This window comes from Physella acuta, unplaced genomic scaffold (genome assembly GCF_028476545.2).
Source record: "Physella acuta isolate Inbredline_101_S28 unplaced genomic scaffold, ASM2847654v3 ptg000304l, whole genome shotgun sequence".
Taxonomy (NCBI): Eukaryota; Metazoa; Mollusca; class Gastropoda; family Physidae; genus Physella; species Physella acuta.
In genome coordinates this window covers 17822-44492 of record NW_026731823.1, presented here as the reverse complement: position 1 = coordinate 44492, position 26671 = coordinate 17822, and the positions used below count along the sequence as shown (strand labels likewise).

Here is a 26671-nt window from a genome sequence, read left to right as displayed (position 1 = left end):
GGATGATGAATGAATGAATGAATGAACGAACGAACGAACGAACGAACGAACGAACGAACGAACGAACGAACGAACGAACGAACGAACGAACGAACGAACGAATGAATGAATGAATGAACGAATGAATGAACGAATGAATGAATGAATGAATGAACGAATGATGAATGAATGAATGAATGAATGAATGAATGAATGAATGAATGAATGAATGAATGAATGAATGAATGAATGAATGAATGAATGAATGAATGAATGAATGAATGAATGAATGAATGAATGAATGAATGAATGAATGAATGAATGAATGAATGAATGAATGAATGAATGAATGAATGAATGAATGAATGAATGAATGAATGAATGAATAAATAAATGAATGAATGAACGAATGAACGAATGAATGAATGAATATATATGTATAGCTACATAGTAGAGAGGGCTACATTTACACGTATCAAACGATCCCTGTATCGAGCGGCTCTCTTCAATTCGGCCCTTGTAGATAATTCTTAGAATTATTTTGGATTAAACTTCCGTGCGGCTTTCATCTTCGCTGTTTTAACGGGCATTTCTACGCCTAATAGGCTAAGCCGTGGTAGCTTGACGTTGGGTTGTTGCTGTTTTTGTGTTTTAACTTGGTGGATTGAAAGCCCTACCCATATCTCGTACTGTTTTCAAGAACAGGAAATTTGGAATTAATAGCCGATTAGGAAGTCGGCGTGCTCGGGTTGGTTAAGTTCATGGTTACTGAACCGAAGAGTCCCGATTTCCAACCCCCGGGCAGATGAGGCTCGATAGCTGAGGACAGATACTTATCTAAAATCAATAAACTGCAGCCGCGTAGTTTGTTCTCGGTTGGACAAAGGCTATGGGAACAAATAAAATAATACTTAATTACGTTGGAGGGAATCGCCTCCGACACTAGAAATAAAAAAGAAGAACAAGAATAGCCAATTAGCGCTGAAGCTAAATTTCACGGTTGTTAAAATATACTTGTAATTCAGGTTCACACAGAGTACGTTAGCTACAATCCGGACGTCCCATTGAGATTTTGTAGAACCAGCTCAGGAGGGGAACTACTAGAGGTGAGTTCTTGTTAGACTTTATTGAAAAGCTCAAATACAATGTTAAAACAATCTCAATTTCAACTTGAATTATCTCGATAGTGATATATATTAAAGTAAAAAGTAAATTTTCCCTTTCAAACCTGACGATCTATGGGACAATTCCAGTGGAGTTCACTTGTTTCTGTCACCTCGGCATATGCAGAGATAGTGTTGTCAGCACTATGCCTAGCCGCCTTTACTTTCCCTAACGTGAGTTAGGTACCCATCTAAGACAAATAAGACGGTCTAAGATATAAAACATTTTTTTTAATTGGACCTTAACAAATATAGACATATTCAGCGTATGTACAACTGTTTGTTTGAAATGTCACACAGGATGAAGGAGTTATTGTTCTCACTGATGCCAACGTGTACCAAGATGGATTGAAATATGACATTGGGGAGGATTCTCTTGGTAGGTTTTAATCGAATGTGTACAATGGTAGGGTTTACTCGAGTAGTTACTCGAACGTGTGCTCGTATGTGTACACTGGCATTTAACTTATCCTTGCTGACAGAAGGGGGTTAATTTTTTATAAAAAAACACATTATAGTACACAAACGTGCATCTACCAAAACACAAACATACCGGTACGCATATATATATATATATATATATATATATATATATATATATATATATATATATATAGATAGATAAATAGATATATGTATTTATATTTTTAAGTATATCTGTATATAAACCCCCATTCGGGATTTTTCCTATTCGAGTTCGACTTCTCTTTCCGATTCCCATTCATATTCATAATTAAAATTACACTTAAAGTCACAATCACAATCACACCCACACTCACAATTACATTGACATTGACATTCACCATTCACATTCATCATTACATATCCTTGTTAAAGCATATTTCTTTTAAAGAGAAGGCAGCGTCCTATCGCGTACCCCGAGCTCAATCGTACGCTGCGCAGAACGCAGAACCACAATTTCCAAAACCTGCGCGAGTCAGAGAAATCTCTCCCGAGTCTTGGCTATGGACTGATGCTTACGTCGGGTAAATAAATTCCCACATAACAAATTTGTTTTTCGATAACTGATTGAGTTGTTTAAAGTTATTGAAAAAAATGTTTTGCTCCTAAATTACGGAATACATTTTCCGTGCTGCCCTAGATGCTAATATGAGAGGTCTGTGTATATTAGCACAAAGTATAATATAATGATACCTCGATTCATATTTCTGGTTAGTTCAACTAGAGCTTTTCCTTATTCGCATTTTGCCTAGCTGTAGTTGTATTCTAATGGTAAAAAGTAAAGTAAAGAATCCTCTTTAGACCAAGCTATCTATAATGTAGATGAAATAAAATTTATACTTGACCTCTGCATATAAAGGAAGGTGTGGTCTGCACTTGCCCAGCCTCCTTTACTTTCCTTCACTCAAATAGTAAAGTTAAAATATTCTCTACAAACGTATTTTCTTATTAATGTAATAATTAGTATGATGGAGATTCTTATTGAACACTTCAATCGTTCTTGAACATTACTTATTTAATTTTTAACAACGAAAGAAAAAAAAATTTAAATGTATTTAATAAGTTTTTTTTTCTTGTCATCAACATAGAGTGAACGGCTCAGCATCTATCACTGCCACGGTACCAGACACCATTACGTCATGGGTGGTCAGTGCCTTCGCCATCAATTCAAACTCTGGTCTGGGCGTGGCCCAAACACAAGCTCGCGTGAGTCTATAAATAGTAAAGTAAAGTTTCCCTTTCAAACCTGACGGTTAATGGGGCAAGTGAAGTAGAGTTCACTTGTTTCTGTGACCTCGGCATATGAAGAGCTTGTTTTTATCGGAGAAATTCTCTAATTCGATTAACTGAGTATAAATAAATTCAGTTAATCGAATTAGAGAATTTCTCCGATAAAAACAAGCTGAAGAATTACCACGACATGCCAACTAACGTACCATGTTCACATAACACACTGAAGTAGCCTGCCAATTCACCTCAATCACTGAAGTAGCCTGCTAATTAACCTCACACACTGAAGTAGCCTGCCGATTAATCTCAGACACTGAAGTAGACTGCCAATTCACCTCAACCACTGAATTAGCCTGACAATTAATCTCAGACACTGAAGTAGACTGCCAATTCACCTCAATCACTGAAGTAGCCTGCTAATTCACCTCACACACTGAAGTAGACTGCCGATTCACCTTAGACACTGAGGTAGCCTGCCAAAACACTAACACCACTTAGGTAGCTAGCCAATTTACCTCACAAAGTGAGCTAGCCTGCCAAGTTATCTAAAACATTGAGGTACCCTGCCAAAACACTCGCACCACTGTGGTAGCTAGACTTTTTACCTCACACACTAAGTTAGCCTCCCAGCTACACGTATACACTGAGGTAGCCTCCCAGCTACATCCACACACTGCCAACTAAAGAAGAAAGCGAGACGTTACTTGAAAGACGGCTTAAGGAGAATGGGACACAACTCATATCAAATAGAAAGACCAGCCTAACACTTCATGTTAATTGACAAATTTAATCTAGAATAATCGAATAAAAACTAAACGCTTAAGCGAGCAGGGACTACAAACGATTACACATTGTAAGAACGTTTTATTAGAATACACAATTTTTTATTAACCCTCTGGTAAGTTTGATCTTAGATCTATCTCTTTTAAAAAAGAGGTTTTAACAACATTTTAAAATATTCTAAATATATTTCACGTCATTATCTGCTTCAGCTGAAAGTCTTCCGACCGTTTTTTGTCAGCCTCAACCTCCCCTACTCTGTGACTCGTGGTGAGCAGCTGGCATTTCAAGCAAACGTCTTCAACTACCTGCCAGCCGATATGCAGGTGGGAAGAGACGTTATGTACATCATTATATATATATATATATATATATATATATATATATATATATATATATATATATATATATATAGATATAGATATATATAGATATATAGATATATAGATATATATAGATGTATATAATGAGAGAGTAATGTTTTAATAATAATTTTTAAACTTTTCTAATTATGCAACAAGTCAAGTAAATGAAGCACCTGTAAATTTACCAACCGCCATGAACACCAACTTTTCACTCTCAGAAACTCCAAGTAAAACAAAATAGATCGCGCTCTTTCAATCAAAGCTCGCCTTTCTTTCACAGCTTACAACTACTACTAATTCTAAACAAAAAAAATTAAATAAAAACATTACATATCTTATGAAAAAAATCTGTACAATTAAATATGTCCCGGAATATTGAAACAAAAACTTTAGCTCCTAGAACCAAAATATTGTCTTATTAAATTTGAAATTACATACAATTTTAGGTACGGGTGACGCTGGCCGCGTCTAAACGTTTCCACAACATTTTTATCGACGCCACAGGAAACCAGGAACTGAAACAGGTTGATGTTGTACAGGATATTATGGTGGGTTGGGATTTTTTTATAATTATTATTGTACTTTACAAAGTAAACATTTTTCCAAGACTTGCGATGGAAGATGGTTGTCAATTAATAATTTTTTATTAATTTATTTAGCTTAAAGATACAATAAACACATTTCAGAACAATTTTCTATTGCAAACAAATTGAAAATATTTACCTCAAAAGGTCAAGGCTGGTGAGGCCAAGTCTGTGTATTTCCCTATCGTCCCTGCCGACCTTGGTAGAATTGACGTGGAGGTCAAGGCCCAATCCACCAAGGCCGCCGACGCTGTGCGCAGACAACTCCTTGTTGAGGTAAGATGGGGTTATGTCTTGGTGCTGGTTTGTCTCTTATACAAGTATTAAACTACACGAAAAATGACCCTAAATAATGATAAATATAATAGTATGAACAATAGTCCCACTAAGAGATATATTAAAGTCGCGGTGAGGGTCGGAGTAGTCTAGCAGGTAAGCACATGGATGTTAACCCGAAAGTCCCGAGTTCGAACCCTTGGGCAGATGAGGCTTGTCAGCTGGGGAACAGCTAACCCATTTACGTTGAAAACTCCTAAATCAAACAGGAGTGGAGCCCCCTGGGCTAACCAAGATTCCTTTTGGCAGCTCCTACGACACTGCTGATTCCAAGCCCTGTCGCTGGGGGGGTCAATCAGCTGTGTGGAAAGGGGGAGGGGCATGATACATGGGCAACATATGGCTTTTCTCAACTTAGGGACCTGGCTTTGTGCTTGGATTTCCGATTCGCAATCATCCGATGGTCTACTAGACTAGGGTGCCATATTAAAATGAGGGTAATTTGACCAGGCTGAGAGGGTGGGGGGGGGAATTTGACCCGATATCCATCAAAAGGTAACTGACTTGAGGGTAATTTCCTAGAGCCATAACCCAATGTGCTGATCTCTCCGCAGGCTGAAGGTGTCCCCAAGCAATACAACGTTCCTGTCCTCATCGACCTGAGAGACGGCAAAAAAACTTTCTCAAAGACCATTGACCTTACGCTGCCTGACAACGTAATGAAGGGATCTGAACTGGTTAGAATTTCGGCTGTCGGTAGGTATTGACTGTCAGAGTTGTCGCTATGTAGTGGAGAAGGGTAAAAGAAATTGTTGTTGTCAGCAGATTATGGAAGCTCAAAGAGTATCTATAGTGGGGGAGGGTAGGGGATAAACAACAAAAAACCTAAGTAGTCGATATGTAGTGGTGCTCAGAAGCGTAGCTGTTTGAAGGTTTTTAATTATCTATAAGTAATGGCAGACAAGCGTGGCCAAGTGGTATAGGGTGAGACTTCTAACCCGTAAGTCTCGAGTTTGAATCCGGGTTCAAGTCGGTAGAACGTCCCAGCGTCCACCAAGCTCAGATAGGTATAACGTTATGGAAAATAAAAGCGGCTGGGCCTAGTGCTTAACTCACAATCCTTTCAAATGCCGAAGTCACTGAAACAGATAAATCTACTTCATCTGCCCACATGTTATAATGATGAATGGCATTCAGAGTATGTATGGCTTTTGTTATAACAATATCATATGTAGGTATGAATTAGTAGTCAGAGGCGTTATTTATAGGGGGTCGTGGTGCATGTTTTTCAGCATGCAGTGGTAGATAATCGTAACTAGATGCTGGGGGGTTACTTCGCTGTGTAGTGGCATTCAGAGCTTAAATAAATTTTCTCATAAATTCTGTAGTACCAAATCGTAATATATTGTGACTCCCCTCAGGGGACCTGATGGGTCCAACCATAGCTGGACTGGCCTCCGTGCTCCAGTTACCAACCGGATGTGGGGAGCAGACCATGCTTGACCTGGCAGCGGATGTCTACGTCACAGATTACCTGGACTGTGTCAATCAACTGAATGGAGATGTCAAGACCAAAGCCATCAACTTCATGGAGAGTGGTGGGACCACATATAAGATATTTATTTCTCTATGATAATGTGACATATATATATATATATATATATGTATATATATATATATATATATATATATATATATATATATATATATATATATATATATATATATATATATATATTCTGTTAAGTAATGCCAAGCTTTAGATAGGTATGTTACCATGAATAACATAGTTTATATTGTTGACGTCAAACATAAAGCATTTTGTTCATGTCACGCAGGCTACCAGGGTGTGCTGACCTACAAACACAGCGACGGATCTTTCAGTGCTTTTGGCACCAGTGACAAGTCTGGCAGTATGTGGTAGGTTTAGAGGTTCATGTGAATGTTTCAAGTTTGTGGTAGGTTTATTGCAATATATTTTTTAAAGAATTAATGACACAGGCTAATAAAGAAAAGGATTTTATTTATTACGTTCAAAAGCCATATATGTTTTTAATTCTAATGTTTGTAGAATTACCTGCAATAAAATTTACTTGTACTTAGAACCCACCACTTCGTCATTAGGTTTTTTAAAGAACTTTATTAAGTATGGAATAAATCGGGAGTAGTTTCAGCGAAACATTCTCGTTTAGGTCAATCTCTAACAAGCATGGCCATTTTCTTGCGCAGTCACTGACAAAAAATACACACACAGAACACACACAAGGGACTTTATAACTAAGAAGACATAACGTAACATACAACTAACAGGAAATAATGTAACAGTATTTTACAATGATCATTACAAGCAATTTGTTGTTTTCTTTTTTGTTTAATGTTTTTTGTTTTTGTTTTGTTTTTTTCAATTAGTAAAGATTTTTCTGTATCTTAACAGGCTGACAGCTTTTGTAGCCCGCGTCTTCCACCAGGCCAAACGTCACATCTTTGTGGATGACAACATCATCAGCGACGCCATCCTGTGGATGATACAGCATCAAAAAACGGACGGCAGCTTTCCAGAACCTGGCGTGGTACTTAGCGGTTCAATAAAAGCTTGGTTTAGGTTGTGTAATTCACATCTTAGTTTTAATAAAGAAATTTAATTTTGAAACTTACGGTCCATAAGACAGTGCAAGTAGAGCCTGTATGTTTCTGTGACTACGGCATATTTAACGGGCTAGTGTCCAGCCTATTCAGGTATCCATCAGAGCTGGGTGAACTCGTGGACTTTCTATGAACTTTAAGTCGGATTCCAACTGGAGACTTCCGGGTGAGCAGATAAAGCGCTCATTGTTATTTAAAGTCCAACAAAATCATGGCTTGGCCGGACAAAAAACTGTTTGATTACTAGCTCCAAAACTCCAGTGACCGGAAAGATGCTCAACAGAAAACTGCGCAACAGAAACTAATTGTGCACAAAAATTGTGCAAAGTCAAATTTGATTCCATACATCGAGCATTTGTAGGCATTAACAAATAGTGACTACAAGTACATTGTAGCATAATGAGATCATGGTATATTACATTTGAAAAAAGGGATATGGCAGTTTCCATGTAAATAAATATAGGGCTTTTGATATATTTTTGCTAATTTAGTTATTAATCATCGTGTTCCTAATCAATATATATATATATATATATATATATATATATATATATATATATATATATATATATATATATATATATATATATATATATATATATAAACTACAGGACCAAGCAGGGTCAGGGGTCAAGTTAACCTTGTTTGTACTGATCTCACTACTAGAGAACCGTGATGATATGAAGTTCCTGGTAAGTCAAGGGTTAATTTTTTATGGGAAGTGGGAGGAGGGGGGGGTGTGGTCGGGCCGGTAAACCGAAAAATTTTGAGTTTAAACCACGTGCAGAGGAGGCTCGATAGCTGGCAACACCAGAAAACTTCAGAATAAAACAAATGCTGTCTTGTAGTTTGTTTTTAGATAGACAAAGTTCATGAGAGCATTTTATCAAAATTAATGTCTTGAACATTGACAATATGTTTGAAGAAAGCAGTTATTTTGGACTTTATGACATCTTCAAGGAAATGAACGAACAAAAGCCTTAATCCGAAATGTCCCAAAACTTATTGATCTCATAATTTTCAGGAATATCTTTTTAAATTAAGCCTAAACCAGAAAGCCAAATTACCCATCGTAAGTCCATATTAAGACCGTTTTTTCCAAGAATGTTGATGAGGCCATACAAAAAGCCCTGTCCTACGCCGAACAGGAAGTTGCCAAGTTGGATGATCTCTACGTTCTCGCCATGGCGTCTTACGCTTTCCAACTGGCCGGCAGCAACATGACCCAAGCTGTTCTAGATAAACTGGAGGCTGAGTCAACTCAGAAGTGTAAGTCCTACTCTGTACCTCGAATCATGTTTGTGCCTTCGCCGCACTTTTAAACATGGTGTATTACTATACCAAACACACAGCCCTTATAAAATCCATTAAAAAAAAAGTAAAATATTATTTTAATGTTTATAATAAACTTATCTTTTCAATCTATGGGACAGATAAAGTATATATGAAGGGAAATTGTGTAGCAATACGCCCAGCGCTGTTTACATTATATAACTTGAGTGAAGTCCCTGGAGTTGGAATAATGACTCAGCCTGCAGTCTCTAAACTGGATCCGAACTCTTGACTTTCTTTCTATAAACAGACGGCATGAAGTACTGGCACCAGTCAGATCAACCGAAGATCATCACGAGCCATAGCCCCAACCCCACCAAGGCCGTTGACATTGAGATGACCGCCTACGTCTTGCTGACCTACACAAAGCGGGGCGACCTGGTGGCGGGCAAGAGCATCATGCAGTGGATCACCAAACAGAGAAACGCCAACGGATGCTTCACGTCCACACAGGTTTGTCTAGGAATGAACTTTGTTAATCTCTAAGTGAAACTGCCATCCACCTTTACGCAATGTTGAATAAGTTTGTTTTACATACTTGGATTATAATTTAATGTTAATTTTTTTTTCAATTTAATTGTATGCATTTAATTCTGACTCATAATTGATTCAGTATTAAATTTTAATTGTTGATCTCTAAATCTTATAATGAACAAGCATACATTCACACAACCTAATTACTCTCTAGGATACAGTCGTTGCCCTGAACGCCCTCAGCGAGTACTCCAAACAGACGTATAGCAACAAATTAAAACTCCACATCACCACCCAGCTGGACGATGAGTCTACCTACACTTTTGATATTAACAATACCAACTTACTTCTGCTGCAGTCTAGAAAGGTTAAAAATGCGAAATTTCGTTAAACTGTTTCAGTGTATACACAACATTGACAGTGTGGGTACTTGAATCACGTTAGAGAAACACTATCTCTCTCATTGTATCTGTATATATATATATATATATATATATATATATATATATATATATATATATATATATATATATATATATATACAATATATTTATACCATATATATATACAATATATATATATATATATATATATATATATATATATATTTATATATATATATATACAATATCCTTGAATGTTTAGAATACAAAAGTACCAGCTCAAGTTGTGATCACAGCCACTGGCTCAGGTCTGGCACTTGTTCAGGTACTTCCTCCTTGTTAACCCTTTTATTATAACAGAACCATAAACCCGTTTATACACAATGAGCTACTGTAAATAAAAATATGCTTCACTACTATCATTTGCTATTAATAATATATTTGTAAAACCAGCAATACTTTTCTAATCAGTACTTCTCTTAAAACTGTTTAAATAGGCTGCTGTAAGCTTCAACGTGCTGTCAGATATAGTGCCAGAAAACTTTAATCTAAAATTGGAAATAGTAAAGGAGAATCTCACCTACTTGGATGTGGAAACTTGCACAAGGTATGTACATTGGTGATACCCGATACGGATCAAAGTGTTGGTTAGAAATGTGGGTGTATGTAATAGTTATGATATTTATAAAATATTTTTACGTACATGTAAACCCGCTCAACACAGATGAGTATATCTACATTTATTGGTAGCGCGATCCACCTGATTAAGTGCTCATGTGAAAACACAAAATTGCTAGATAAACGTATCACTGTGTTTTGATGGAGCTTCCCGAGGATTTATAGCTTAGGATAACGAGCACCATAAAGTAAAATGTTTTTAAAAAATCTAACTTGTTATTGAAATTTCTAAAAATTTCTATTGAAACAAGATGGATAGGAAAGGGCACAAACAGCGCCATGGCAGTCCAAGAGTTTGGTATCCCATCAGGCTTTGCAGCTGACCTTGACGACTTGACCAAGCTAGACATCCTGAAGAGAGTCGAGACACAAAACAAGAAGGTCATCCTCTACTTCGACAAGGTCAGTTTGTTGAGAATAATTTTTTTACCGGTAAAGAGGGTTTCTTATGTAATTTTAGTTTTGATTTACAACTTCTAAAAGATTTTAAGTTTTTTAACACTTATATTTTTTCGTCATAGTTAAAATTCGGCTTCATCAAAGGGAAAACGTTTAATACATTGTGTTGTATCAGATGAAAAATAAAAACATTTTACGTTTGTTTAGTTTAAATTTGAAGCAAAAAGGTATGTGTCTAAATGTGTCTCTTTCACCCAGATCGGCACGACGCCCGTGTGTTTAAACCTTAGAGTCAGACGAGTTGATTTTGTTGCCAAGTCCCAGCCAGCTGCCGTCAGGGTCTATGACTACTATGAGCCACGTAGGTCACAGGTTTTACACTAACATTGATTGGTTTACGTTTATACACTTAAACATCGTTTTACAGTTTATTTAATCAATTTTTGCTATTTTAGGAAATTGAAATAAACGATATTTTATTAACATTTTATTAGAAATTACTAAGTATTTTGAAAAAAAAGCAAATTACGCCAAAATTGACAATATGTAAAAAAAATCTGCTACATTAAAAGAAAATAAACCGGTAGTGTTCTCCCCTAAACTTCCTCGAATATTCTTATATAAAACAACAGGGGATGGTAACTGGGGATATAGTTATGATTTTTAATCCATTTTGAATACTGAAACTTTTAAAAATAGAATAGAATCTCAGTAAAAAACAATTGCGCACCAAGCGAACGCCTAATAAAGGTGTGTATAATAGTGCGCAATAGTATTAGTACTTAATAAATTTACATTAGTTTTTGAGAAATCGGAAGTAGCGTAAATTACTACTTCCGGTCAACGGAAATTACTCAAAATTTAACAGAAGGTAGAGAATTAGATCTTTTACTTACATGTGAAATTTCATTTATCTATCTGAAATAGTACTCAAGTTATAGGCTTTTGAAAAATTCAAAGTAGAAAAAGTACCACTTCCGGTTGTCGGAAATCGCTCAAAAGTTGATACGGATCTACGATTTTGATATAATACTTATATATGAAATTTCATCAACCTAGCTGTAACGGTACTCAAGTTATCGTGTTTACACACGGACACACAGACACACAGACACACACACACACACACAGACATACGGACAGAATTGCAAAGCCCAGTTTTTCAGACTGGATTACGCATAAAACCTCTCAATTTTGATAAATCTGGATTGATAATTTTTGCCCGATTAAAATAAGTCCTCTATACTTCGGATGTGATGAAGGACTGAGGTGTAATACGGTGAAAATTGTTAAAATTTCAAGTGATTTTTGTGCACGATTACAATACTTTCTCTATACTTCGTATATACGAGAAAGTAAAAATGCGTAAGACATTTTTTTGTAGCCGATAAAAAAAATTAAAATATTTTATTTTTGATTAATTAAAATTTGAAGCCAAAAAGTCTATTTAAATCGAATAGTCACTATCCTTTTTCTCACAACACGCGAAATATCAGTGTCTACAACCATCTATTAATGTATTTAAGAAACCCAAACTTAAGGTGTTAACAAAAATTACTTGTTATCAAAGTGTCTGTAAAATTGTAATTAGAGTTAAAATTATATTTTTTAAGGTTTAATCACTAAACGAAATGAAAATTCAAAATATACATAATATCAGTGTAAATTAGCTAATTGAAATAGTATTCAATAACTGTGTTAATAAAATTGTTTTATATGCTACAGGCAACCAGGTGACAGTATTCTACCAATCACAACTTCTGAAAGACTCCACCATCTGTGATGTTTGCCGGGAATGTGAGAAATGTCAACCACCAATTGAACAGGAAGAGGTATTTTTAGCTGTGTATCCTGTGGGTGACGTTTCAATAAAATTACACGACAAAATATCCTAAAAAGTGGACTTTTTCTGAAGAGCTAAATCAATCAAATGAGACGAACAATAAATATGCCTTGGGACGTTTAGTCACCTATTATTTGATACTTACAGACAGTGAACATACACTTTTAACAGTGTCCGCCCCCCCCCCCCAGAAAATTCAGTCTGCCCACCCGAAAATATCAAGTCCTTCCCCCCCTCATCCCCCCCATCACTGCCACTGTACCTGACACCATGGGTGCTCAGCGCCTTCGCCATCAACTCAAACTCGGGTCTGGGTGTGGCCCCAACACAAGCTCACGTGAGTCTACACAAAAATTTAGCAAGTTAAATTAGAAAGTAATTCCACAAAAAAAAAGTTAAACAAATTAAAACACAATATAAGATATATTTCAACATGACAACAAACGTACCAAACTACACCTCTCACACTGAGGTAACCTACCAACTTACCTCTCCGTGAGGTAGCCTGCCAACTACACTCACATCACTGAGGTAGCCTGCCAACTACACTCACACCCCTAAGGTAGCCTGCGAATGTACCTCACCCACTAAGTTAGCCTCCCAGCTACACATATACACTGAGGTAGCCTGCCAACTACATCCACAGCCCACCAACTGAAGAAGAAAGCTACTTGAAAGACGGCTTAATGAAAATAGGTCAAAACTCTTATCAAATAGAGAGACTACCATAACACTTCATGTTACTTGTCAAATCTAAACAAATCGAAAAAAAATTAACGCTTATTGCAGCGAACAACGGTGACAAGACTTACACATTTTAAGAACGTTTTAGTAGACTACATAATTAACCATATGGTTAATTTTTTAATCTTTGAGTCTCTCTTTTAAAAAAAAAAACTTGAGGTTTTAACAATATTTTAAAATATTCTTAATATCTTGTACGTTACAATCTGCTCCAGCTAAAAGTCTTCCGACAGTTTTTTGTCAGCCTCAACCTCCCCTACTCTGTGACTCGTGATGAGCAGCTGGCACTTCAAGCAAACGTCTTCAACTACCTGCCTGACGATATGCAGGTGGGAAGAGACTTTTTGTACAGCACAGTTATATATATATGTTACGGTCAAAGCCCGAAGTGCGGCCAAAGCGCGGATTGGCCGGCCAATCCGCGCATTGGCCGGCTCTCTTGGCCAAAGCCCGAAGAACTTAGCACTAAGATCGTATTTCGTACATTGGCCGGCCAATGCGCGCACTGGCCGGGATGTCCTGGCCAATGTTCTATCTAAACTAAGTTGTGATCGCATTTTCGTTATTCTGAGTGCGTTTTCATTGAGAGTAACGTATTGTTTAGCTCTTGTTTGTATAGCATTCTATATGCAAGGCGACATGGATCAAAAGGGCCGTCAGACCATGAGACAGACATAGCAGATGGCTGTCAAAAAAAATGTAAATCCATGTTAGATTCCATATATGGGCTCTCGATAAAATAGTTACTGAGGAAGATCTTGAGAACATTGAACAAGAAATGGAGGTTGCCATAAATGCAACGACATCCTCAGCTAACACATCTTCTGCCGTGGCGGAACGTCCAGACCAGTTACGTGACAATAATATGGCCAACAGATTCTATATAGTTTGTGAAAAACATTGTAGTGCAGCTTGTGGATCCTGTGGCAACGATGTCATTGCTATTTGTTGAATACCCAATGAAGCAGTCGAATGGTACGGAGGGAACATTACCTGCAGATTGTGTCACAACAAACAAGACATCATGGAACACAGATCAGCAGCTCATACTGGCTTGCAAACTCAAGGTGCTAAGATGATTAAAACATCAAATACAAAATTTAAAGATGGTGAAGTGGGTGACAATGTACGCATCCGTTTTCCAGATGTTTACAGAGGTCACGGTGATCCCCGAAGCGTGATAGCAGTTGTCATGAGCGTCGAGCGCGGTTTCTACAAATTAGGAACGGAACATGGTGATCCAAAACAACTGTACGCTAGAAGTGAGTTTTCAATGCTTCACGAAAAAATGCTCTTATTGTCGTCAGTTGGCACTGGGGAAAAATCACTACGAACCATCGCAACTTCACAATCATTGACTGGGGGCCAAGGCTACACTTGCTGCAATTGCACAACTAAGTGCACAACAAATCGCTGCAAGTGTAAAAATAACAAGCTGCTATGTAATTCTAAATGCCATAAAAGTTCAACTTGTTGTAACAAATGATGATATTGATAGATTGAGACTATAGTACAATAAAAATTTGAATGTTTCTGTCAATGATTGTGAAGATGCGATGGTTCGTGGTGATTTTTCCTCAACTGACGATAATAAGAGCAGTTTTTCGTGAAGAATTGAAAACTCATTTCTAGCATACAGTTGGTTTAGAACACTATGTTCCGTTCCTAAATAGTAGAAAGCGTCCTCGACGCTCATGACAACTGCAATGACGCTTCGGGGATCACCGCGACCTCTGTCAACATCTGGTATAAGGATGCGTACATTGTCATCCACTTCAGCTTGTTTAAATTTTGTATTTGATGTTTTAAGCATCTTAGCACCTTGAGTTAGCAAGCTAGTATGAGCTGCTGACATGTTGTCCATGATGTCTTGTTTATTGTGATACAATCAGCATGTAATATTTCCTCCGTACCCTTCGTCTGCTTCATTGGATATTCCGCAAATAGCATGGACATCGTTGTCGCAGGATCCACAAGAATGTGCTGCACTACAATGTTTTTCACAAACTATACAGAATCTGTTGGCTACAATATTGCCGCAGCAGCAGATGTGTTAGCTGAGGATGTCGTTGCATTTATGGTAACCTCCATTTCTTGTTCAATGTTCTCAAGATCTTCTTAAGTAGCTAACTTATCGAGAGCCTCTCTTGGTAGATTTGAAGTGCGGTCCCACTTTTGCGTTGCATCCAAACAAGGGTTTGTATGGCGATTGTTGGATTCCTTGATGAAAATTACGGTTTTTCATAAGATTCTCAGCCCAATGAGCTGATTCATTTGCTTGCATCCATGTCATCATCATGTTTGAACGTCCTAGTTGGCACGTTCTACTGAACATTGGCTTTGGCTATGCCTTGGTTTTCTGTGAACTAGTTTAAGTTCAGGCCACATGTTCTTTAGTTCGGAATTAACTTGATTCACAAATTCTTTTCCATTAGGATTTGGATTATTTATTTTGGCAGCCATCTGGTATGTCTGTCTCTTGATCTGACGGTCCTTTTGGTCCATGCCGCATTGCATATAGAATGCTATACAAACAAGAGCCGAACAATACATTACTCACAATGCGTCCGCACCCAGAAAAATGAAAACGCAATCACAATTTAGTCTAGATAGAACATTTGCCAGGACATCCCGGCCAGTGCGCGCATTGGCCGGCCAATGTACAAAATACGCTGTCAAGTTTAAGAGCTTCGGACTTTGGCCAAGAGAGCCGGCCAATGCGCACAATGGCCGGACAATCCGGGGTTTGGCCGCACTTCGGGCTTTGACCGTAATATATATATATATATATATATATATATATATATATATATATATATATATATATATATATATATATATCAAACAACCTTAGAAAGATACACCCAGTCAAGTAAATTGAGCGACCTTAACGTTATCAAACCGCCATATACAACGCCACTTCATTCTCAGTAGCTCATAGTAAAAGAAAATAAATAGTTCGCGCGCTTCCTACCCAATTCGCCTTTCTTTCATCGTTCACACCTACTAAAATACTAAAAAATAAAATTTTAAATAAAAACACATTACATCTCTTATAAAAAATTATTTAAAATAATCTCTTTAATAAAATATGTCTCGGAATATTGAAACAAAACCTTTAGATCAACGAACCACAATGATGTCTTACCAATTTGAAATTGTATTTAATTTTAGGTACAGGTGACGCTGGCCAAGTCTAAACGTTTCCACAACATCTTCATCGACACCACAGGAAACCAGGAACTGAAACAGGTTGATGTTGTACAGGATGTTCTGGTGAGCTGGTTTTTATTTTTTGTTGTGATTGTATTTTACAAAGTGAACAGTTTTCCAAGGCTTGTGAAGGTAGACGTTTGTCATTTAATAATTTTTGTATTAATTTATTCTGTAAAATCATACAATTTACACATTTCAGAACCATTTTGTGTTGCAAAATGAATCCATCTCATGACATAAAAACAATTTCAAAACATTTACTTTTTAAGGTCAAGGCTGGTGAAGCCAAGTCTGTGTATTTCCCCATCGTCCCTGCTGACCTTGGTAGAATTGACGTGGAGGTCAAGGCCCAATCCACCAAGGCCGCTGACACCGTGCGCAGACAACTCCTGGTTGAGGTAATATGGGGGTTAACGTTCTTGATACTTATTTGTCTCTCATACGGTTTCAACCACCTCCAAAAATACCTATAATAGATGACAAATGTAGTAGTAGGAACAATGAAGTCCCACTAAGAGAGTTATTACATGGGGGTGATAGGACTAACCTGAGGGGGTTATTTGAACTCTGTACCCACCAAAAGGAAATAGACTTGAGGGTAATGTTCCACGGCCATACTTATCGTGATTTACGGCCATACTTATCCTAATTTATTGAGCTTGTCTATCTACAGGCTGAAGGAGTCCCCAAGCAATACAACGTCCCTGTCCTCATCGACCTGACAGATGGTAAAAAAACTTTCTCAAAGACCATTGCCCTCACGCTGCCTAACAACGTAGTGAAGGGATCTGAGCTTGTTAGAATTTCAGCTGTCGGTAGGTAGTGACTGTCAGAGGCGTCGCTATGTAGGGGAGAAGGGTAAAAGACATTTTTGTTGTCAGTAGATTATGGAAGCCAGAAGAGTAGTTACAGTGGCGGGGAGGGGGCAGGAGAATCAGAATAGAAACCTCAGAACTCGATATGCAGTAGTGCTCAGTTTGTAGTTATCTTCAAGTAATGTCAGACAGGCGTGGCCTAGTGGTTTGAATCCGGATTAACAGTCAGTAGACCGTCGCCGAGTCCACCCAGCTCAGACGAGTACCCAACTCATGTTATGGAAAATAAAAGCGGCTGGGCATAGTGCTGAACTCACAATACCTGCAAATGCCGAAGTCACTGAAACAGATTAACTCTACTTCATCTGCCCCCGTGTGATAACAATGAATGGCAGACAGAGTAGTATGAATGGCTTTTTGTTATAAAAAATCTCCTATGTATGTATGAAATAGTAGTCAGAGACGTTATTTATGGGCAGGAGAGCCTTACTTGTTTTCAGCATGCAGTGGCAGATAATCGTAACTAAGTTCTGGGGGTTACTTTGCTGTATAGTTGCAATCAGAGTTAAGAATTTTTTCTCAGAAATTCTTTATTCCCACATTGTAATATACTGTGGATCCCCTCAGGTGACCTGATGGGTCCAACCATAGCTGGACTTGGCTCCCTGCTCCAGATACCAACCGGATGTGGGGAACAAACCATGCTTGACCTGGCAGCGGATGTCTACGTCACAGATTACCTGGACTGTGTCAATCAACTGAATGAAGACATCAAGACCAAAGCCATCGATTTTATGGAGAGTGGTAGGACCGCACATAAGATAATAGTTTTCAATGAATGATGTCACACACACACACACACACACACATATATATATATATATATATATATATATATATATATATATATATATATATATATATATATATATAGACCAATATATTGTTTTTAGATGTATATATGTACGTATTTATTATATAGATATATATCTATATAAATATATTGGCCTATATATTTATGTATATATATATATATATATACATATATATATATATATATATATATATATATATATATATATATATATATATATATATATATATATATATATATATATGCATTCTTGCAGTATAGCATTTTGTTCATGTCACGCAGGCTTCCAGGGTGTGCTGACCTACAAACACAGCGACGGATCTTTCAGTGCTTTTGGTAACAGAGACAAGTCTGGCAGTATGTGGTAGGTTTAGAGGTTCATGTGAATGTTTCAAGTATGTAGTAGGTTTAGGGTTCATGTGAAATATTTACAGCCTGTTGAAGTTTAGACGTTTATGTAAAATATTTACAGTATATAGTACAGTATGTAAGCATGTGGAAGGTTTAGAGTTTTTTTTTTCAAAGCAGTTCTAGTATGCGGGAGTAAGAGGTTTATGTGAAATATTACTTAAATGTGATGTAAGTCAGTGTTTTTAACGTAGAACGTTTGATGTTCCTAATGCTAACATGTATTATTTTTAAAATGTGAAGTTAGTTAAAGAGACCAAAGTTTGGCTGAATTATGTACTAAACGCATAGTTTTGTTTGACAGGGAATTTCAATTAAACCTATTACGTTTAACATATTTTAACTACTATTTTGTTTCCCATCGCCTATTTGTTTAGTATTTCAGAGTCAATTATGTATTCTTAGAGACAATTTGTTTCAAAAATAAAAAAAAATATCTTGATGTAATTGAGGTGTAATTTCTGACTTAATTATGCATACTCTCTAGGGGCGTTTTAAAATTAATGCAAAGAAACGAAATGTTTTACACGGAAATCTGTATTATATTTCAGTCACAAATTTTAAATTACTATTTTATTTCTAAAAATTGATTAATTTTGAACTTACAGTGCAATACATTTTTAAATAAGTAATGACACATGATAATACAGAAAAGGATTTTATTTATTAAGTTCAAAAGCGATAAAAATCTTGAGTCAAATATTTGTAGAATTACATGCAATAAAATTGAGTTAGAACCGACCACTTCCTCATTAGGTTTCAACTGAGAACTTTTTATTAAGTGTGAAATAAAGCGGGAGTAGTTTATTTTATTTATTTATTTTTTTCAATTAGTAAAGATTTTTTGTATTTTGACAGGCTGACAGCTTTTGTAGCCCGCGTCTTCCACCAGGCTAAAGGACACATCTTTGTGGATGAAAACATCCTTAACGACGCCATCCAGTGGATGATACAGCAACAAAATACCGACGGCAGCTTTCCTGAACCTGGGGTGGTACTTAGCCGTACCATTCAGGTCAGTTCAATAAAACTATTGTTTAGGTTGTGAAATACACAACTTAGTTTTAACAAAGAAATTTAATTTCGAAACTTACGGTCCATAAGACAAGTAGAGCTTACATGCTTTTGTGACTACGGAATATATGAAAGGCTAGTGCCCAGACGCCTTTCGATTACTTATCGTGAATCAGGTCATCATCAGAGCTAGGTGGACTCAATGGACTTTCTATGAACTTCAACTTTGATTCGAGCTCAAGAGTTCCGGTTTAGCAGTTGAAAGCTCTCATAGTTATATTAAGTCAAACTAAATCATGGCTTGGTCGGGTGAGAATGTGTTTGATTAAAAACACCACAAATCCTGAGTCCAGTCAGCTGGGCCAGTGATTCTCTTTAGCAGGAGACAGAAACTAATCTCCGTAGTCAAACAACTGTTGTGTTAGATAGTTCTTGGGTGGACACGGGCTACTGAAGTACATACAGAAGGTAAAGCAGGCTGACGTTCGAGTCATGGGCTATGTATGGCACGTAATATTTAATTAAGTTGGAGGGAATTCCCTTTTAATATAACAATTTAAAATCGAAAAAGAAGAACAATATCATGGAGTATTAAATTTGAAAAAGTGGCATGGCGATTTCCATTTAAATATATTTGGCCTATTTATGTTTTTTTGTAAATTTTTTGTTATTAATACCATCGTGTTCTTAATCTACTAAGCTATCATTCTAAAACACGTATAGTAAATACATAAATACATTTAAAAAAAAAAAAAATATATATATATATATATATATATATATATATATATATATATATATATATATATATATATATATATATATATATATATATATATATATATACAGGACCAAGCAGGTTCAGGGGTCAAGTTAACCCTGTTTGTTCTGATCTCACTACTAGAGAACCTTGATGACATGAAGTACCTGGTAAGTCAAGGGTTAAGTTTTTTTTACTGAAAATGTGGTGGTGTGGGCGTGGTCGGTGGTAAAATTATGGTTGCTAAACTGAAAAATCTCGAGTTTTTTTCCCGAGCAGATGTGGCCTGATAGTGGGGACAGCTTCCGATGAGCCTGGTACGTCGGACTCCCAAGTCCCCTACATAACAGCGTGGGGGAGGAGAGGTGCAAGACTGCCGGGAACCAAGAACGGTGTGCTCTCGACCCTAACCAGATCTTGACTTTAAGCTGCGGCCTTCACGTGGCTTCGGATGTGTGCCACTAGACGGACCAAGCTCATGACCCCCCTAATGGGTGCGGAATGGCTAGTGGTAGCCAACAGCAGCTAGATGTTTTTGATCTGGCCGAGCATAACTGCTGTATGCGCTAGGTTCAAAGAATGGCCGAACGCCCCCCCCCCCCCCACGATCAAGCTGGGTACCAGGAGGTAGGACGACGTCCCGCGTTTGGTGGGTGGGGAAGGAAAGCCCGATGAGAGCCGACGGAAGTAGCGACCGATGTGTCGGAAACTATTGTGGTCGGAGTTTGCTACACTGAGGCCTGCCTGGCTAATGGAAGTCAACATTCTTAGCCGGTTTCTGTATAATTAAGGAAGGAAGCTGGGGACAGCAAGCCGTTTTGAGTAGAGACCTCCGAAGTCAAATAACTGTCTTCTTGTAGTTTGTGTTTGGATGGACAAAGGCTATGGGGCAAATCCAGAAAGAAATTCAGGCTGACATCTAAAGATGTTGACATCTAATCATTAATTGTGTTGGAGGAAATCCCGTCCAACATTAAAATTAAGAACGAAGAAAAAGATTTCATTATGTCAATGGCTAAATTGGAAAGTCAAGGGTTAAATTTTTGTTTTATTTAATAAACTAAAGGTTAAGTTAAGTTCATGGGATCATTTTTTTCAACAACTAATCTATTGAATTTATAGTTGGGCTTTATTACCTCCTCAATGAAATGAACGAACAAAAGTCTAAAATGTCCCAGAACTCATTGATATCTGACCCATAATTTCCAGGAATATCTTTATTAAAAGCAAAAACTTAACCACAAACCCACATTATTTTCAAATTAAGTCTAAACCAGAAAGCCACATTGCCCACAGTAACTTAATAATAAAACCGCATTTTTCCAAGAATGTTGATGAGGCCATACAAAAAGCCCTGGCCTACGCTGAACAGGAAGTTGCCAAGTTGGATGATCTCTACGTTCTCGCCATGGCGTCTTACGCTTTCCAACTGGCCGGCAGCAACATGACCCAAGCTGTTCTAGACAAACTGGAGGCTGAGTCAACTCAGAAGGGTAAATCCTGTTCTGTATCTATACAGCCTCTAAAAGGCCTTAAAAAATAAAGTAAAATAATATTTTAAAGTTTACAATAACGATACCCTTGCAACCTACAGGGGGCAGATAAATTAGATACGAAAGGGACTGTGTAGCAATATGCGCAACCCTGTTTATACAACGTGAGTCAAGTACCTATCAGAGCTGGGATAATAACTCAGCTTGCTTTCTTTAAACTGGGATCCGAACTCTAGACTTTCACATGAACAGTGGTGCTCCATGACGTCCCATTATTCTCTATTAATCTCTTTAAAAATTCTGAACACATCACCACAAACGCCTTAAGCCTCGACGCTCCACCACCCCTTCCAATTTAAACCATTGTTCTCGATAGCCGCCCCCATGTCTTCTTCTCGCAGAAAACAGTATACATTCTCACATCTTTACACAATATGCACATTGTTGTTGTATAACCCGCAGTACAAATCATTCCACTGGTTTCTTTCTATAAACAGACGGCATGAGATACTGGCAGCAGCCAGATCCACTGAAGATCATCACGCGCCATAGCCCCAACCCCGCCAAGGCCGTTGACATTGAGATGACCGCCTACGTCTTGCTGACCTACACAAAGCGGGGCGACTTGGTGGCGGGCAAGAGCATCATGCAGTGGATCACCAAACAGAGAAACGCCAAAGGAGGCTTCACGTCCACACGGGTTTGTCTAGGAATTAACTTTGTTAAACTCTAAGTGAAACTGCCATACACCTTTATTAAGCAATGTATACTTTTATTTTTACATATTTGGATTATAATTAAAAATTCATTTTAATTTTGTTTAATTGTATAAATTTTTTATTCTGCCTCCTAATTAATGCAGTGCTAGATTTATAATGTAGTGCTATACATTTCATAAAGAACAACCATACTTTAATATATTCACGCAATCACTCTCTAGGATACCGTCGTCGCCCTGAACGCCCTCAGCGAGTACGCCAAACAGACGTACAGCAACAAATTACAAGTCCACATCACCACCCAACTGGACGATGAGACTACCTACAACTTTGATATTGACAAGACCAACTCACTTGTGTTGCAGGCTAGAGAGGTTACAATGGGAGATTTGGTTGAATAGTTCTGTTTACGTTATACTGTAGTGTGGGAACAAGAATCATTTATATATATATATATATATATATATATATATATATATATATATATATATATATATATAGGCCTATATATATTTGTGTGTAACTGTGTGTATGTATTAGTGTTAGTTAAAAATCATATATATATATAAATATATATGCTTGTGTCTAAGTGTCTGCATGTATATATATATATATATATATATATATATATATATATATATATATATATATATATATATATATATATATATATATATATATATATACTATTCATGTATGTATAGAATACAAAAGTACCAGCGCAAGTTGTGATCACTGCTACTGGCTCAGGCATGGCACTTGTTCAGGTATTTTCTCTCTTGAATACGCGTTCATTATAACAGATCCATTAACCCTTATAAACACGATGAGCTACTGTAAATTAAATACAGGTCTTCGAAACGTGGAACGTGTGTATATTGATGAAGAATATCCTATTTTTTAACTAAGCGATGTGTTCTAGCTTCGTTATAATATGCTAGACCAGGGGTCTCCAAACTTTTCAGCCCGAGGGCCGCATTAACTATCATATCTCAGTGCGGGGGCAAGAGTTTCTTCCAGGCATATCTTTGAGGTTGTGGCCCATGTGCTAGACGATTATTAACTGCCTTTGAAAAAATATATCATTACTTTTCTTTAATATGTTTAAATAGGCTGCTCTAAGCTTCAACGTGCTGTCAGATATAGAGCCAGAACACTTTGATATAGAATTGGAAATATCATATGAGGATCTCATCTACTTGGGTGTGATAACTTGCACAAGGTGTGTACATTGGTGATACCCGATGTGGATCAAAGGGTTGGTTAGAAATGCGGGTGTCTGGTGGCTAAGCTCCTAAAATGTTTGTTCAAATATAGACTTTTCAAATGTTAAAACATCTTTTATAGATTTGTATTTAGTATGATGTTAATTCCAGCAATCTCTGTTATTAACGTTTCTTTATATACATTCGAAAGTCTTCTGTCACATCCAAAAACATAAATACGTACATTTTTTATTTACATGTAAACCCACTCCACACAGGCCCCCTTCTGATAAGTTTATCTACATTTATTGGTAGCGTGATCCATCTGATTAAGTATATATGTGAAAACACAAGTTTTCTTGATAAACTTATCACAGTGTTTTTATGTGATTACTGTTTGGCCTTTGGAGCTTCCTGTGCTTTTATTTGTTATTAAAATTTCTAAAAATGTCTATTAAAACAAGATGGATAGGAAAGGGCACAAACAGCGCCATGGCTGTCCAAGAGTTTGGTATCCCATCAGGCTTTGAGGCTGACCTTGAAAGTTTCACCGAGCTGGACATCGTGAAGAGAGTCGAGACACAAAACAAGAAGCTCATCCTCTACTTCGACAAGGTCAGTATGCTGAACAATTTTTACCGGTATATAAGGTTTCTTAGGTTAATTTTAGTTTGGAATTTCAGCTTCTAAGATTTTAAGTTGTTTATTTTTTAATATTAATATTTTTTAGTCATAAGTTAAACTCTGTTTCATTAAATGGAAACAATTTAAGACATTGTGTTGTATCAGATGAAAAAAAAAAACATTTTATGTTTGATTAGTTTAAATTTTAAGCAAAAAATAGTATGTCTAAGTGTGTCTCTTCCTCCCAGATCGGCAGGTCGCCTGAGTGTTTTTACTTTAAAGTCAGACGAGTTGATTTTGTTGCCAAGTCACAGCCAGCTGCCGTCAGGGTCTATGACTACTATGAGCCAAGTAGGTTACAGGTTTTACACAAACATTGCTGGGTTTACATTTGTCCACTAAAACATCATTAAACCGTTATACAATCAATGTTTCCCATTGTAGGAGATTGAAATAAACGATATTTCATTTACATGTTATTAGAAATTTGACCACGTGTAGGAAGTATTTTAAAAAATAGCAAATTATGCCATAATTGATTATAGGTAAAAATCTGCTTCATTATAAGAATAATGCGTAAGACATTGTTTTGTAGCAGATGAAAAATTTAAAATATTTTATATTTTATTAGTTAAAATTTAGAGTAAAAAAGTCTATTCAAATCGAACAGTCACTTTTCCATTTCTAACAACTCGCGACGTATCAGTATCTACAACCATCTATTAATGTATTTAAGAAACATAAACTTAAGGTGTTACAAAATTTACGTGTTATTAAACTGTCTGTAAAATTGTAATAAGGGTTAAAAATTTTAATTTTTAAGTTTATTCACTAAACGAAATAAATATTCAAAATAAAATTAATCTTTGAGTTAATAAAATTGTTTTATATGCTACAGGTAATCAGGTGACAGTGTTCTACCAATCACAACTTCTGGAAGATTCCACCATCTGTGACGTCTGCCGGGAATGTGAAAACTGTCCACCAGTAACTGAACAAGAAGAGGTGTTATTTTAGTTGTGTGCGAACTACCCCCCCCCCCCGAACGAAATGGAATTTATATAGAAAACAAATACTTTTAACAGTGTCCGTCCATCCCTCCAAAATATCAATTGCCCCCCCCCCCCCCTCCCCTGGAGAAAAAAGTCTGGAAGAAATACTGCATACAGAAGAGAGATACGTTCCTGGTCAACTTTATCAATTAATATTTTATCTAATTTTTTTTTCAGTACGATTGTTATTTCTGAGATATTCAACCTCAATCTAATGGGAAAAAATTATAGCCAACTAAATAATCGAGATTTAACGTGATCTAAAACTGACCTAGACTAAACTCGATCCTATATAAACTATATATTTTATAGTGCTTAAATTAGATTAACGTTTTGCAGATGCGACACAAAGCTGATATTTGGTAAGTAGACAGCTCGGGTGCCGTAGTCACCTGGAAAAATATCAGATTCTCTGAAATGTAAAATTAAGGGGTTGTAAACTAACCAACTTCACCCGTATATTATGCATATTGTAGGGACGTTACTGAGTCATTCATTCTCAATTATTTGCAATTTCTTAGTTACATAATCTATTAAATTTTTCAACATGCATAAAGTGTTTATCTTCAAAGCAAAAACAAAAGGCGTCCTATGGAATCAAGATAGATGTAGAATAAATAAATTCGTTCTACTGCATTATTATATTTCGGCTATAGGTTTAATGATACATTTTGTATTAGGTCTAGATACGATTTATATTATCAATTGACAGATCTTCCCATTCGAATTCTTCCAATTATGTGAACAATTAAACTCGAGTTCCTCTTGAAAATATTGATAGACAATGCTAAATTAGCTTTAAATATATACATGATCGTATAAAATCGGATCATAATACCAATCATTTTTTCTCACAGGTCGAAAGTGACTTATGGGATAAATGCAAAGCTATCTTCGATTGGTGTGCGGAAATAATCTTTGATATTATTCATCTTTTATAGCAAGGAAAATCTTAAATCAAAGAAAATGCGGCTTTTAAACAAGTCTTTGTTTGTATTACCTTACATTTGTTTAAATCTTTTACTAATTTATATAAATATTATAAATCGCTTTATATTAGCTTTTAAATACCTAATTTTCTTTATTGGTATAGACTTTTAAACTTACCAACAACGCTTAAAGAAATGATTTGCGTTTTATCCAAAATGTATTTTCT

General features: G+C 36.6%; 1 protein-coding gene across 1 annotated transcript; it reads left to right on the top strand.

The window, feature by feature from the left end:
- Positions 1-1004: 1004 nt before the first annotated feature.
- LOC131939950 (CD109 antigen) lies at positions 1005-26671 on the top strand (the record flags this gene model as incomplete). The annotated part of the gene is made up of 37 exons (XM_059298479.1): positions 1005-1085; positions 1443-1521; positions 1996-2128; positions 2693-2810; positions 3827-3940; positions 4426-4527; positions 4711-4839; positions 5454-5595; positions 6261-6437; positions 6678-6759; positions 7274-7409; positions 8094-8174; positions 8586-8751; positions 9065-9267; positions 9503-9655; positions 9934-9996; positions 10169-10278; positions 10601-10751; positions 11007-11109; positions 12474-12580; positions 13551-13664; positions 16510-16611; positions 16821-16949; positions 17225-17366; positions 17994-18170; positions 18523-18604; positions 19507-19663; positions 20512-20592; positions 21750-21915; positions 22413-22615; positions 22856-23008; positions 23339-23401; positions 23747-23856; positions 24304-24454; positions 24712-24814; positions 25362-25468; positions 26373-26671. Coding segments are annotated over 37 exons (4554 nt in total), but the record flags the coding sequence as incomplete, so codon positions are not given.